The 16,185-nt window shown below is 41.1% G+C and overlaps 1 protein-coding gene across 6 annotated transcripts; it reads right to left on the bottom strand.

The window, feature by feature from the left end:
• Positions 1-60: 60 nt before the first annotated feature.
• Positions 61-14,836, bottom strand: slc45a3 (solute carrier family 45 member 3). Of its 6 annotated transcripts, none has more exons than XM_046310135.1 (8): positions 14,702-14,836; positions 3,488-4,169; positions 3,119-3,360; positions 2,871-2,983; positions 2,247-2,731; positions 1,802-2,067; positions 1,386-1,613; positions 61-1,250 (listed from the first exon to the last, which is right to left on the bottom strand). In XM_046310135.1, exons 2-8 carry the CDS (start codon positions 3,627-3,629, stop codon positions 1,089-1,091), a joined length of 1,638 nt encoding a protein of 545 aa, XP_046166091.1. In that variant the 5' UTR covers positions 3,630-4,169; positions 14,702-14,836; the 3' UTR covers positions 61-1,088. The 6 variants fall into 6 exon arrangements, with proteins under 6 accessions (XP_046166091.1, XP_046166092.1, XP_046166090.1 ...); XM_046310136.1 differs by lacking the exon at positions 14,702-14,836 and adding an exon at positions 8,997-9,149; XM_046310134.1 differs by lacking the exon at positions 14,702-14,836 and adding an exon at positions 6,251-6,636.
• Positions 14,837-16,185: the final 1,349 nt, after the last annotated feature.

Raw genomic sequence — 16,185 nt, 5'->3', positions numbered from 1 at the left:
TTAGGAGAGTGCAGCAATACAACCTTTAACTGGTCAGCATATCATTTAGATTACATAATGTTTTGTTTAAAATATTTTATTCATAAAAAAAGAATGCTTGCATATAACCTATTAACCTATGTAATAACTTAACCTTCAATTATTATTTTTAAAACACTGGATACATGCAGTGAAATGTGATGTTTTACAGGGTCAGCCATAGTAGTACGGCACCCCTGGAGCAAATGAGCTTATTACCCTGTATAATAACTCATCCTTTCCCTTGGTACAATTAAACAGTTTAAACCGTGAAAAACAAATCAATATATGTAAAAAAATATTTACCACATTTTTGCATTAGGCGAAAGCATGTCTGAGGACACCATGCCAGGAAATCATGGAATAACTGTACATTTCCCACCTGATGACAAATGTATTATGACATTCAAGTACATGGTTTAAAAATAAGGCATTTAGCTAGCAGCCTACAACAGAAACTGATTTACCTGCACTGAGTTCCCTGAGGAATAAAATGCCACATTCCCAATGCATACATTATCAATACATACCATATCACTCTTCGAGTAATTATGATATCATAGCATACCGAAAACAGAAGATTTACATGTTGGGTTAAGGGATAGGTGACAGACTCTTGATGTATTATCCAAAACACAATTGGCACTGTTCATATGACTACCTAGTTCTTTATGTCAACATAAGAAACTATAAGGTTCGTAAGTGCATTACAATTCCAGATAAAGAAATGCCATAGTGGAATGAGACACCAACCAACAGTAGAGAAATACATCTACAAAACTATATGAAATGTGCCCAGAAGTAACTGCACACAATGTAATTCTGTGGCTGGAAGAAAAAAGGTATGTGCAGAAAGAATGATCTGTCTCTTCGATTGTGTTGTTAACCTCTACCTGTGTCAACACAGCACCTGTCTGTCTCAGAGGTGCTGATGTCAGAGCTGCAATCCCCAACCCTTTGAGTCTTACGGCATATTTTTCATGCTACAGGATTCTAACGGACTGCCAAGGTCCAGTAAAAATCTACAATTCCACAATAGAACACAGATACCAACTAGAACCCACAATGGATTAATCCTTTTGCCCTGTGAGCTTGTGGAGGTCGCTGCGTGTGAAGACGACCCCGGTGGAGCAGAGCAGGGACAGGAGGCTAAGGAAGCAAGCGGAGGCCATATAGGCACTGACACTGTGGGATTGCTGCACTATGGAGCCCAGACACAGAGCAGGCAGCACCTGCAGGGGAGAGAACAGAACAGTACATTATTAGCCATAATTGTTGAGACAAATATTTGTCCCAAGCAACAAAGACACACATACAAGCACAGGTCAACCGGTCTAACTTGTAGAGAGACGAGCAGCCATCCTTACCTGGGAGAGCAGGTAGGCACTGTCCAGGATAGCCATGTCCAGACACATCCCTCTCTGAGGCAGGGGTATGGCCTCTCCCTCTCTCTCCAGGGGCAGAGACACATGGGGGGAGGCAGAGGTGAGAAGCGGGGTCTTGCCATGGTCAGGGGTAAGGAGCAGCTTTGAGTTGGTGTGGTCATCACTTTCTCCTTGGTGAGAAGGCCTGGATTTGGAGCTGGAGAAAAAGACCTGAGAGAGAGATTGGGTTTATCTACTGTGATTACTTCTGTCAGAACGTGACGTTTCAGTCGGCCAATCATCTGGCTCCTGTGTGTGGGGGTTCTGCAGGTCTTGTCCCAGGCCTCTCACCTAGCTGCCCCGCTCTACCCACAGCGCCCCTGCTGGCTAGAGTGGTAATGTATGCGTATGTGTCTTACCAGTTTGTCTGAGTGGTACAGACACAGCAGGGTGTAGGGCAGGACCTGCAGCACACAGAAGGTATATCCAGTAGCTGCAGCCATGACAGTGACCATCACTACACTCTTTGAGAAGCTCATCACAGCTGTAGCTAACGCTAGCAGGATCACACTGCTAACGTAAACAGCCCGGGTGCCTAGCAACACCATCCAGCGCTCCATCAGGATGGAGCAGACCACTGAGATCAGGCACTGCAGAAACAGACCCACACTCGCCATGCGTACACCTGGTAGATACGAGGGGAGAGTAGATCTATGGCTGCATTGAAATGGGTGAATTGAAAATCTTATAAAAAATGTCACAGGGTAAGGAGGATTGGAAAAGAAAAACGGAGGTGTCAAATTCGCAGCAACTTTTTGTAGTAAATGAAAAGATAAGGATCAAGTAAATGTCTGCCCATCCTACCTTCGTCGTATCGTTGTCTCTCCTGTGTTCCAGGTGTAGCGTTGGGTACTCCACGGTACAGCCCCACTCCCATAAAGTCTGTATAGAACAGCATGAAGCTCATCAGAGCCATCCAGCTGAACAGCTCAGCTACAAACAGCCGCCGTATCACTGCCGGCAAGCTCATACACACACCATACACACGTGGCAGTGCAGACACGCACAGCGACATACACCACCCCACGGCCATCCGTACACACTGGGTCCGCGATAGCAAGGGGTGTCCACAGTATCGGCTCCTCCAATGGGAATGGCTCAGGGTGGAACTAACGCTAACGCCCTTCCTGGTTCCCTCTCCTCCGGTCCATCTGTCCTCTGATATGAAGACTGTGCTGAGGAGGCAGGTGAGGAAGATGAGTGTGATCAACGCATAGATAAAGGCCTCCTGGCCACCTAGGTAGGCTGCTGTGGGGGCATGGCTCCAGTCCAGGGCTGGGAGCAGGTATCTAGGATGAGACAGAAGGATCACAGAGGTGTATTTTCTGGTTCTCTTTTATGACTTGATCTCTGTCCTATCCACTTTCTCAGCGAGAGATGTAACCTGCCCCAGGCAGCTCCTGAGGCTGATCTTGAGAGGTCCCTTACCCAAGGCATCCTCCCAGGCTGATCATCAGTGAGTAAACAGAAAAGGCTCTTCTGCTCTCCTCCTCTCCAGGGAACTGGTCTGAGATCAGCGCTTCCAGCGGTGTGAAACAGGCCTGTCGAGAACAGTCATTTAGGTGCTATAAACTCCATAAACACACAGTAAGGAGCACTCGAATAAAGAATTCAAATAAAGTCAAACATCTACATCAATGTTATTGATTTAACAATATTTTGAGTTTCTGCTCCACCTGTCCTGAGAACTCCAGCAGACAGGCTGCCCCCACAAGCAGTATCCCCTCCAGCCATCGGGGGCGCTGTGGGTAGAGCAGGGAAGCTAGGTGAGAAGCTTGGGGTAAGACCTGCAGGCCCAGCAGAACCCCCACACATAGGAGCCAGATGAATGGCCGGCGCCGACCAAAACGACCACGCCACGAGTCACTATACGAACCGATCATGGGCACAAAGATCAAACCCAGAACCGGCCCGACTCCTGAGAGAGAGGTAGAGAGGGAAGATCTACTTCCAAGCTCAAGAACAAATCACTTATTTCAACCATGGTCATAGAGTTTACACCCAGGTCACTCATCCAGAACTACGGTCATAGAGTGTTGACTCACCCAGCACCATGGTCATGTAGCGTTCCTCCATGCCGGCCTGCAGCAGTAGAGGGGGGATGTAGAATGTCCCTGCAGCCATACACACCTCCAGACCACAGGTTAAAGCATTCACCAGCAACAGCTGACACACACGGCCCTGCATGACTCAAAGATGCTTCCTCTGCCTATACTTAACGTCCACTCTATATCTCAAGCTCTGGTCTCTCCCAAATAGTTCGAGACCTGTGATACAGGAGTTTATAGTGACTGTGTGGACAGGACAAAATGCTCTTCTCTACGCATGTATTCTACGGTGACTCTTCCAGAGGGAAGTCCTTGGGGTACCTGCACATGTAAACAAGTGGGTGGTGCAGATGAAAAGGTGGCAGGGTTCTGGCTGGTGTTTGTGTCCCATGCTTCTATGAGGAGGTTCCAGTGTCTCTACTCAAGATAGTGGAAAACAGACAATATAACTGACCGGACGGCTTCCCCATGTATACAGTTGTCCGAGCTCACATTGGACTTCTGGCAGACAGAGGTAAAGGTGTCTTTCTTGCTCCATCTATTTCAGTCTTACGCAGGTAGAGTAGCAGGGTCAAAGGAGGTAAGAGAGTCCAGTCCTGTGGTCATGCCTGTTGAGGCCTGATGTAGTTTACTCAAGTCTGCCAATCGCCAGAGAAATCCACACATGGAAACATGGACCCTGACAGAAGTGAGGGAGAACAGGCCGACATGAATAGAGGCACATCGTGACAATGGATACTATATCATATCTTTAGTCATTACAGGACACAAGCTTCCTAATTATTCTATAGTAATGACAGCTAGGTTCTATCTGCATTTGTCAAAATTGAGTTGACATAACATTGAACAGAACAAAGCTCCACCTATATAGTACTCTAAATATCCCAATTCATGTCGTTAGGATCAAAAGAAAACTAGGCAAAAATTGCTGACACCATTCAAACCAATGAGGGGTCAGAAATTAAGCCAATTATCTAGGAAATCATATTTTTGCAGATACAGTAGAACCTTAGTCTTAAGCTTTCAATTTTTAATTGCCCTAATATTGGGTCTGGACTCATTGGTGGGCTTTAGAAATGGGTCACAATGCTTAGCGACTGCCTTTAAAAAGCAATGAATCCATTTGAAAAAGGTCTACGTGGCGTCGATACAGTTATTTAGTGTGAAAATTTACTACAAAGTGTCTAAATGATCATTTTGATCAAAAAGTCAGTCTCATCTAAAACTCTGTTCGTCATAACGGATAAATGAAGGTTGGGTTTTGATTTGACAACGTCCATTTGCCCACTAACATGGGCTGTAAGAGCTGCAGTGATTGCTCTCCATCCAACAGCATAGACAGTGCAACAGACCTGCCCAGCAGTTCTGAATTGGTTTTTATAGAAGACATCTGGACTTTTTTTAACTTGAGAAATTCCTCACTTAACACCTGTTGGATGTTTTAGTTATGGAATTTTACATCTTCGGCAAAAAATGACAAATTTAATTACAGATTGAGTCATCTGATTCATTCTGGGGATTTTGAGAAAGTGAAATAGGCTTCTGCATCTAGTGTCTCATGGGGGACAAACATTATCAAACGCAGAATCAGTCAGGAAACACCTCAGACTGAAATCAAAATTGGCTCTAGACAGGTGAAATGTAAAGCTTAACACAGGGGAAGGGGGGGGCAAGGTTCTATTGTTAGCTACCTCCTGTAACTTGCAGGGGAAACAGGATGGAACTCCAGTTGATTAAGATTCTAAGATGTGATGAACTCCAATAAGACTCTTAAGGTGAGCTGGAATGTACCTGCCCAGGAGTGGTTGATTCTCTGGAAGGGAAAAAGACCAGTTCCCCCCCCCCCCCCAAGTTGAGTTCAACCCAGCCTGACTTGCAGTGTGTACACTGAGGTGTGTCCTATTCTTTCAGTCACGCACACACATAACCAAACACTGACACAATACCTTAATACCTAGTATCAAAATGTGTACAATGCCTAGATAAAAGGTGTCTGACTTGCATCAGGAAGAAACTGACTCCTAAAGACATGGCTTCACAGTTGAGGCAACTTGACAAATGAGAGGAGGAATTTACACATGACTAGTTTGTTCTTTTTTAATGTTAGTGACAGTTCCATTGAGGACGAGTCAGGAACAGTAGATCTCAGAAAGCAGCTTGGAGCTTGAAATGAGGATTTCACACTGAGCTCTGTTGATTATTTTCCAATTATATTACACATCAATTATTTATTACAAAACATCTTGACATTTCTAATTCTCTCCTCAATGAAGGACATTTTAAAACCTACACTTATTTAATTAGGTTGAACATGAACCTTATACTGCAGTGGGCTAAATCAGGGTCACAGTGTCTTTCGTCATAGTACTGCACAAATCTGCTTTGAATCAAAAGTATAAACTTCACACGTATGGTTATGGAATTAGAAAAAAATAAGACACCTGTACCATGTCAGACAGAGTTAAAATGCATTACATTGAGTTTGTATCCCAATATTACACTTCATATACATCACAGAAGACTGAAATGTAACAACCATTTGACAGCGAAACACCAGATTTTTGGCATAAAAAAAAAAGTTTAATTCTGAAAAATATGAATAACATTCCACTCATGAGGCCACTAGAGGGCGATTTTGTCATTTGACTGCAGGAAAGTATATACTACGTAGGGCCTAATATACTGCAACATCACTTTTAATTATTACACTCTTCCTTGCATCAAAGAAAGGTTATAGAGTCAATAAAATTCAAAACTCACTGTCCAACCATAAAATAATCCTGTGTCTCTCGTAGAGCTGTGTCCACTCCTCATGTGCCCATGTCCGTCATCTCTCAGGAGGAAGTAAATTGTGTGTGCGCGTGTGTCATTTCCCATCAGCCAAGCAATGCTAGGCGTATCTAGGAATAAACCATATTCCTAGGTAACACACCTGTTGTGATGTGTGTTGCACCTGTCGTGAGGTAACACCTGTAACCTATTGTCAGCTGTCGGGAGTGCCAGGCTCAGGTTGGGAACTGGAATATCAGCATCCCCATCACGTCCGGGAGAAAGGAGTCACATCAGCAGGGCAAACAACTACAACAGTGTCCCTGCCAGCCAATAGCAGCAGAAGGGTGTGGCCTAAGAACAATGGTCACAACTGATTATAGAAAACCATCTCCTCTGGACACACTCCTGACAACAAACCCCTTAGAACAATGGTTTCTAACCCTAGTCCTGGGGAAGCTTTAGGGTGTGGCGACTTCTGTTCAAGCCCAATATAATTGACTCAACAAATCAAGGTTGTTACGATTGGTTGACTAGTACTGTAACAAAAGCCTACACATCATGTTGCTCTCCAGGACCAGGGTTGGTGACCACTGCTGAAAAATAGAGACACTCTCTGACTCTCAGTGTAAAGATCTAATGATATCCCAGCAGAGTTAAAGAAGCTATAAGTCAGTCACTACCCAGCATGGATGTTTACAGAGGCCGCAATAAAGCTGAGAATCACATCCTGGTCCAACAGACCCACACCTGCCAGGGGAGCGTATCCGTGACAACAACAGGTAGGTAACCTAAACCACCAGGACAGTGAGAGGACTCTGCTTCAATAAATCCAAATGAGAGGGCATTGAAAGGTCATCATGTTACCAAAGAAACCCAGCTCTGAGCCGTAGCTACCTTTTCACTGGCACAGAAGTTCCAGATGGGCATGAATAATGTTCTAGTCAGGAGAATCAAGTGTTGCTTAACATGAGCAGAGAAATGAGTAATGTAGTAGAGCAAATCAGCACAGTGCTCAATGCTGAAACAAGCACTTTGAAGGCGAACAACACCAAAGTGTTCATGCGGCAGTTATTAAAATTGCTGAATTAAGGGAAAACGGCGCCTGAGGTCACACACACACAAAGTCAGTTAACGGAACTATCAGTGTAGCAACAAAGGATCCTTCATGAGTATGTTTATCCTCCAAAAACAATGAAAGCGAGAGCAACCTGAGATGTTCATCTCTGAACAATCAGCCACCACTCCCTGGACACACTACGTCATTGCAATGTGGATAATATTTGTCAGTTCAAAAGACAGTTGAATTTCCAATATGTTATCATTATGCTTCAACCATCTAAAAGCACAACCAAACAGAAAAACAACGTCTGATTTTTGGTTTAGTTGTCACCCAAATGTCTATCACTGTGCTTTCAACCATTTAAAAGCACAGCATATTTCAAATGGGAATACAATGTCAGATACTTTATTTATACAATAGATTGTTTTCACTGTTAGCAGAACCAATGCACCTGCAATGCACCAAGGCACTCTTCATTTAATTAATAAAAATGCCCGTTTTTGTATGGCATGTTCACTTAAACAAATATTTTTTTAAACTGAAGCATTTCGGCTGCTTGGCCTTCGTCATGGAGTAAAGATTTCTTGGAACAAAGCAGTTTCCAATCAACCCTGATTTGAGAAGAGGGAGTACTTACAGAAGAGTCAATATTAATTGGACAACATCTAGTAAACAATACCATCAAATCAAAGCGCCGACCTTACCGTAAAATGTTTAGTTAAAAGCCTTTAACCCAACAATGCAGTTCAAGAAATAGAGTTAAGAAAATATTTACTATAAGAAGAAATGTATAGCCACAGTAACTTCAAATTTAAAGGAGATGCATCTACTGCTTGGATAGTTCCATCTGAGCCACTGGCTTAATCACATTCTTTAACTGCGTTTTTGGTTGAGTTGGAGACATGAATCCAACAATCAATTTGTTAACTTGTCGACATGTTAAAAGGGTATTTATTGTATTTCCAAAGTGATATTGAATTGTGTTTGGTTGTCAAAGCAACCAAATATCAAAAAGTTAACTTGGATAGGGCCATCTGTGCACTTATTAATATGTCTTTAATTCAAGTTGGTCTACAAATTAATAATTGATGTTGGATTCACATTGCCATCTCAACCAAAAATCTTAACTTAAAACAAATCAAACTAAATGCACTTGAAATAAAGCTCGATTTGATTTAGTCCTTTTCTTTAACTGTGGTTGAGATGGAGACTGAGATGGAGACGTGATTCCAACATATCAATTATTAATTTGCAGACAAACTGAAATTAAAGCCAGACTAATTAGTGGCACAGACGCAGAATAAACATCTCCTTCAAAATGTTGATATTTGGTTGCGTTGACAACCAAACAATTAAATAAAAAATAAATCACTAAATATCATCACATTTTAAATCAACCAGAGCTTAAAACCCCAGGTCTATTTTTTTCTATTTTTAGTTGAATTCTAGGTTAAACTGAAACAATAGCAGTTGATGACTTTGCAAATGCTTTAGGCTGAAATAGCTTAATTGAGGATAAATGAATGATAAAAGTATGGTCACATTAAATGTACTCTGTTAAACCTACCCTTTGGAATGACTTTGATAGCAACCGTAAATTGATATAGTTCAAGTGGAGATCTCTCAAGAATCTGTCTCACTATAGCACATAATAGTCAGTGACAAATATCATACCTGGGCTGGGCTTGGTTAACACCTTGAATGGGAAACCAAAGGGTAGCTGTAGACAGATCAATTCTCCAGGAGGAGATCTGCCCAGCCTATTGTTTTATTGCTGATAGTGGATATAAAGTTGAAAATCTGATGTTGCTTTAAAGCGGGGGTGGGAATTTCCAGTCTTGATTGGTGTCACAGTTTTACCTCAGCCCCAGCTAACACACCTGACTCCAATGATCAACTAATCATGAACTTCAGTTTAGAATGCAGTTTGATTAATCAGCTGTGTTTGCTAGGGATGGAGAAAAAGTGTGACACCAATCAGGCCCTCGAGGACTGGAGTTCCCCACCCCTGCTTTAAAAGTTACAAATTAAACATATGTTATACAGGGTTTGGTTTCCATGATGACCTAATCCTGTTGTTGAAATGTTACCCTCAACAACCGTTAATGACTTGTTGAAATCCAATGTTTTATTCCATGTCACAATACGTTGACAAATGACATTGAAACAATGTTGATTCAATCAGTTTGTACCCAGTGGGCAGTGAAGTGTTTAGATACCCCCATTGTAGTCTAAGGTGCATCTTCTGAGTTGTGACTTTCTGGCCATACTAGAAAGGACAGAGGTCTGGCACTTAAATTAGTCTGTTCTCATAGGCTAGACGTAACATAGTACATTTAAATCTGGGACACTCAAATTAGTATGACATTATGTTTGGTATGGTGACATAAACAAGGTTACACAAGGCAAAAACGAAAGCAGGGCGAATGGTTGGTGTGGATTTGTGGCAGTATAACGCAAACTTCTAGCAACGAATCTCATCATGGACAACTTTTTCATTTTTAGCTAATTAGCATTTATTTACTACTTTTGAGCTACTTTGCAACTACTTAGCATGTTAACATACATTTTTCAAATATTAACACATTGTACGAATTGCAATTTAACACATCATACGGATTATAATTCGTAGCATATGATACAAAATTGATGATGGACATCCACAAAAAATACATACCATACGAAATGTAACATCATATTGGCATGTACCGGATTTACATTTACTATGTTACGTCTACCCGAGTCCAGGAGGATTCAATTAAGACAGATTGATAAAGCAGAGAAGTTTTACTCAGGGAAGATGGCGGGAAACGGATGTTCTGTTTGAAACTGATGACGGGTTGGGTGAAGATGAGAGTGAGAACGAGTGGGTTACAGTCGTGATGGAAACTAAGAAATCCCTTGATTTGTTTATAGTCAGAGTGAAGGTTTTGGATCAATGTTACTTGGGGGATCTGTTTGAAGTCACGAGGAGTATCATGGCTGCGTTGAGTGAGGTGAGAGTCACAACAGCTGGTATTCCGATTCTGTCCTCGGAACAGAAGAAGCGTGCTTTGCGCCTCAACAATATTTGTTTATATAATGTTGTATATGGATTTCCAAAGCAGGGCGACTGTCAAGGGGATTATCTCTGGGGTTGCAAATTAAGTGAATGCAGATGACATACCTGAGGAAGTAGGTGAAGTGATTAGTGCATGTCGACTGACCTGTATTGTGGATGGAGTAAGTAAACCCACTTTGTCCATATTATTGTTTTTAGGACGAGTCTATCCCTTCTCATGTAAAGCTAGGCTTAATGAGATACCCTGTAAGAGCTTTTGTGCACAAGCCCCTCCAGTGTTATGAAGGCAAAATATTTGGGCATGTACCAAGTGTATGCTGACGGAAAGAAAATTGTATGCCAGCTGAGGTTATATGTTGCAACTGTGGTGGCGAACATGCGCCCGAATCCCCAGATTGCCCTGTTAGGGTGAAGGAGACTAAGGGATTTCCAGCATGTCTCCTATCTGGAGTCGGCGAGAAGAGTGGAAGGAGCAAGTGGCGTTGAAGACGCAATGGTAATTGAGACTCTGCACAAGTGAATGTTTCTTGGCAATCAAGGGATCCTGACATATTACATGTGAAAAAGGTGGACTTTGTAGCATTTATTGCAATGGTCATAAACAGTACAGTACAAACAAAGAAGAAATCTGAGAAAATTAGAATTATTGTGAGTGCAGCAGAACCCTTTTTTGGAGTCAGTGACTTCTCAGCTGAGGCATTGCAAGAAATCCTGTCAAAGGATGTTGTGCCCTCACAGGCCCCTGAGCCTTTGTAGGAATGTGACTTGAATTGGAATGTGACTGAAGGAGTGGGCTGATTTTCTCATGTGTCGATTTTTGTATGAAGCCGTTTTTCCCCCTTTTTTCCAACAATGAATATTTTTTCTATAGTTTACCACCCATACAGTATGTGGAGGCATGCACCTCTAACTCTTGTTTGCGGACCGCCATAATAACATAGAAGAAGGAGAAAGCAGAGACGATGGATGGCCCAGCCCGTCTGAGCAAGTAAGTTTAACCCATCTCAATATATTTGCCAATACTAAGGAACATTTTTACAGCCAACAACAGTGGCCTGGACTGCAGTATATTATCAGAGTTTCTAAACCTAGAAGCACAACATCGCAAGACTACTGAGAACCACAGGAGGTTGGTGGCACCTTAATTGGGGAGGAAGGGCTCATGGTAATGGCTGGAGCAACATAGGTGGAATGGTATCAAATACATTAAACACATGGTTACCATGTGTTTGATGCCATTCTATTCCACGTTCGAGCGGATCACTTTTGGCAAGACGTTGATCAACGTTGGTGTGTTGCATTATGGGTATAACATAACATGCATTCAAAGTGTGTTGCATTATGGGTATAACAATTGTCAGACTTGCGACTACATGTCGACTGCATGACCTTTACAACAACCATGTGATCAATCGTCATGAACTTTCGACTGCAGCCAACTGGACATTTCTGTAGTTTCTCCTCACCAACTGTAACTTGAAGTCGGAACCAAAGAAATGTGGGAGATGACCTTCTTTTTTGGAAGCAAAAGGCACGACATGCTCATAAATGGTTGATGTCGCCACCTATCGTTGGTCATTAACGATGCATGTTTAATGTTTTGGGTGGATAACTATTTAGAGCTTAAATACATCTTTGTGTTTACATGTGATCCAAATTTCTAACATAAATAAATGAAATATCCTACTTGTGACAATATAGCTCGTATTTATCTCGACGTTACTGTAATGCTGTGTCCCATGTTATAGCCTACAATTTGTCTTGTCTGTATTATTATTGTCACCAAACAAATTCAAATGTGTTGATTTGTCTATTAAGTGTGAATAAAATGTAATACATATTGTAGGCTATATATGGGTTATTGTAGGGGATATCTACAATTTTAGAGGCTTAATCTGTGTCTGGGAAACTGGCCCTTTATGAGCAAGTACCCCAGACACCAGTTGTGGGGTCAATACCAAGTGTATCTGCTTGGCATAGTGTTTACCCAGTATGTGAACTGATGTACATGTAGTCTAATCCTTTTCATAGTGTTTACCCAGTAATTTATGTGAACTAATGTACATGTAGTCTAATCCTTCTCATAGTGTTTACCCAGTATGTGAACTGATGTACATGTAGTCTAATCATTTTCATAGTGTTTACCCAGTCATTTATGTGCATGTATAGCCTAATCCTTTTCTGTACAGTGAGTGTTTTGTACTTCATGTGACTGAATCAAATTATATGTTTTACATGCTGACTGACAAAAGCAACAAAGGTTGAGAATTTAAGAAATACGCTGCAGTGATGCTAACATGCAAACATTTACCATACAGTAAGAATCTTTGTGGACTCAATCACATTCATTACAATTCAATGTTGCACAATCACAAACAATAATGGGGAAGGCACAAGGGCATGAAGTAATGGCAAACAACCGAGCATATCCCATATGCTGCAAATGTTATATATGTATATGTATGTAGCCTACATGATGAGATTTATGGACAAAAGAGCGAGATTATTTGTCAAATGGCAGCAAAGCATAGATTTTTATCACGTCAACAGAATAAGACCCTTGATATTTATTGGAAAGCAGCATCAAGCTCACCTTGCATCATCACCACCCTGTGAAGTTCATCAATTTAATCTGTAGGCTAATAAACTGCATTCTTTCCCTCCCTGACTTAATGGGAGGACCATACATGTCATCACGTGACTCTAAGTTTACTTCCATATAATGGTTACTATATCAGTATTTGCGCATAAAAGTGTTTCTACCGATATTTCTAGCATACCTCGACACAAAAGATCCCACCTTGTCTAGCATATTTAGTTTTGTTGACATTTGGAAAGTTAACCAAAAAAATATTCTCTTTCCATCAGGCCTGTCATTACATGTTTTATCCAACATGTACTTTACTAGCATAAAAAGGTTGGACGGAAACCTGGTTAGAGTTGGGTTTCCTAGAAACAGCAGAAGTTGTCCGATTGGCTGTTGGTGCATGTACTTCCACCCTGACTTTGTCTACTTCTGTCCACAGTCGAATTGTCACTCAAACACGCCAAATGAGAGAAGTGAAATATTCTTCCAAAATCTAAAGGCACAACCTAGATTCGAACCAATGTCTTAAGTAGTTGAACATGTTATTACCATAACCTTGTTAAAGTGACACATTTTCATTTGTCAAAAACAACTTTATATGAAACGAGTGCCTCTGATTTGAAGACCAGTGGTGTAATGTACATAAGTAAAAGCACTTTAAAGTACTACTTAAGTAGTTTTGTGGGATATCTGTACTTTATTATTTATATTTGACTACTTTTACTTCACTACATTCCTAAAGAAAATAATGTACTTTTTACTCCATACATTTTCCCTGACACCCAAAAGTACTCTTTATATTTTGAATGCTTAACAGGACAGGAAAATGGTTAAATTCATGCACTTATCAAGCGAACAACCCTGATCTTACCTAAATACAAATGCTTCATGTGTAAATTATGTTTGAGTGTGCCCCTTGAATATCATCCGTAAATTTAAAAAACTTCTGGTTACACTAATAAGGAATTTGACATTATTTATACTTTTGATACTTAAGTATATTTAAAATCAAATACTTTTAGACTTGCTCAAGTTCTATTTTACAGGGTGACTTTTATTAATGTGGCACCCAGTTCAATGCGTCCTCTGCATGCCTCTGATCTCCTGAAATTGCGTCACACACTTCATATCAAGCATTTTAGGATCCAGCATAAATAGGCTTTTAGACCCAATTACGTGGTTCTACGCATGAGATTGGGTAGCCAACGTCGCCATAACATCCCCTATAAGTGTGCTCGGCTATTTCTATTGGAGAAGCAGTGTTAGCCTATATTCATACTGTACTGTCTTTAATATCTTTGATATTAGTGTAGTCAAAGCCTACTTTCTGTAGATTACATGTAAAATGAGCACAATTCTCACATCGATGTTTGAAAAGTAGCCTACTTTTTGTGCTTACGAAGTTGTTTTAAAACACGTGTTTGTAGTTCCTCGTTCACAGACAGGTTAAGAGCCCATTCCGGAAATGGTAGGCCAAATCGTGATGTCAAGACTTTAAAAAGGCTAATGCATTAAACGCACATAGCCTAATTAAACCTAGCTCGCAAACAATACATCAAAACTAATTAAAGAACCAAGTAAAATGACAATAGACGAGGCTGACTAAATGACAATTCGAGGCTGACTAAAGCACAGTGTATACAACCCTGGAGAAAAAAATATAATTTACCACATCAAACTCTTCTCGATCACTTCTGTACAAAATGAGAGGTGCGTTTAAAGTTACTGTACCTGTTGAACCCTAGTTGTAGAACCAGTGGCTTCATTCTGCGGAGCCTGTGCGCGCACTTGGTGATGCTTCCCTGTTTAGTAGCGGAGCCAGATTAAAAATGTAACTGCCTGACTCTACTGCAGTGGGATTGGACAAAGAAAATTAGATAGTTATAACCCGTTCTATATCAATATGAGGAAAACGTTCGATGTTAATTATGGGCCATGATAGGATAATTATTGATTATAAAAAATAATTCAACAAAGTGTCCACCTATCTAGACCACTAAACTTCGTTTTTTTAAGCAGACTCACTGCAGAGCTAATGTAGAACTATAGTTGACTGACTGAGACTTTAGTACCTATACCTTTTTATGACTAGGCCTAGGCTATTGATGATCCGATGTTAATGTGTTAACTATTTAATGATTTTTGTATTATGTGTAATGATTATTATGATCATGTTTTCACCTATTCTTTCCTGTGACTAAGGTAAACAAAGGAGATGAGGCCGCTAGACTAAACTATTGTGATATACAGCCCTGGACTGCATGAAAACAGTGCCACTGTGTGGCTAACAGTGAGTAGTGCACATATTGGGCCCTTGGAGAAAAAGGCTCTTGGAATGAGCCTCACATAGGGTTTTAAAGGGAGGGTCACTTTCGAAGTTTACCAGTACACTACCAGAATTTTGTTAACTTTCAAGGATTTTATGTAATTATTCACAAGTGGCCCTTTTGGTTTCTTCAGATTATCTCAGTTATCTGTAATTATCTCTGGCCCTCTGTGTGGCTGGTCTTCTCATTTTGCCATAACTTTGGAAGTATGCTTGGGTCATTGTCCATTTGGAAGATCCATTTGCGACCAAGCTTTAACTTCTTGACTGATGTTTTGAGATGTTGCTTCAATATATCCACATGATTTTCCTTTCTCATGCTGCCATCTATTTTGTGAAGTGCGCTAATCCCTCCTGCAGCAAAGCACACCGACAACATGATGCTGCCACCCCCGTGCTTCACAGTTCGGATGGTGTTCTTCGACTTGCAAGCCTCTCCCTTTTTCCTCCAAACATAACGATGGTCATTATGGTCAAACGGTTCTATTTTTGTTTCATCAGACCAGAGGAAATTTCTCCGAAAAGTACGTTCTTTGTCCCCATGTGCAGTTGCAAACCGTAGTCTGGGTTTTTTTATGGCAGTTTTGGAGCAGTGGCTTTTTCCTTGCTGAGCAGCCTTTCAGGTTATGTCAATATATGACTCGTTTTACTGTGGATATAGATACTTTTGTACCTGTTTCCTCCAGCATCTTCGCATGGTCCTTTGCTGTTGTTCTGGGATTGATTTGCACTTTTCGCACCAAAGTACGATAATCTCTATGAGACAGAACGCGTCTCCATCCTGAACGGTATGACGGCTGCGTGGTCCCATGGTGTTTATACTTGCATTCTATTGTTTGTATAGATGAACGTGGTACCTTCAGGCGTTTGGAAATTGCTCTCAAGGATG

The sequence above is a fragment of the Oncorhynchus gorbuscha genome, linkage group LG18, assembly GCF_021184085.1.
Source record: "Oncorhynchus gorbuscha isolate QuinsamMale2020 ecotype Even-year linkage group LG18, OgorEven_v1.0, whole genome shotgun sequence".
NCBI lineage: Eukaryota > Metazoa > Chordata > Actinopteri > Salmoniformes > Salmonidae > Oncorhynchus > Oncorhynchus gorbuscha.
This window is presented reverse-complemented; position numbering and strand designations above follow the sequence as displayed.

Excerpts from the sequence above, each read along its gene's own strand:
- slc45a3 (XM_046310135.1), bottom strand. The coding sequence starts at position 3,629 with ATGCAGGGCCGTGTGTGTCAGCTGTTGCTGGTGAATGCTTTAACCTGT. Across the intron at positions 2,732-2,870 it reads AGCCTGGGAGGATGCCTTGG|ATACCTGCTCCCAGCCCTGG; the intron begins GTAAGGGACCTC and ends GTCTCATCCTAG. Across the intron at positions 2,068-2,246 it reads GAGACAACGATACGACGAAG|GTGTACGCATGGCGAGTGTG; the intron begins GTAGGATGGGCA and ends CGTATCTACCAG.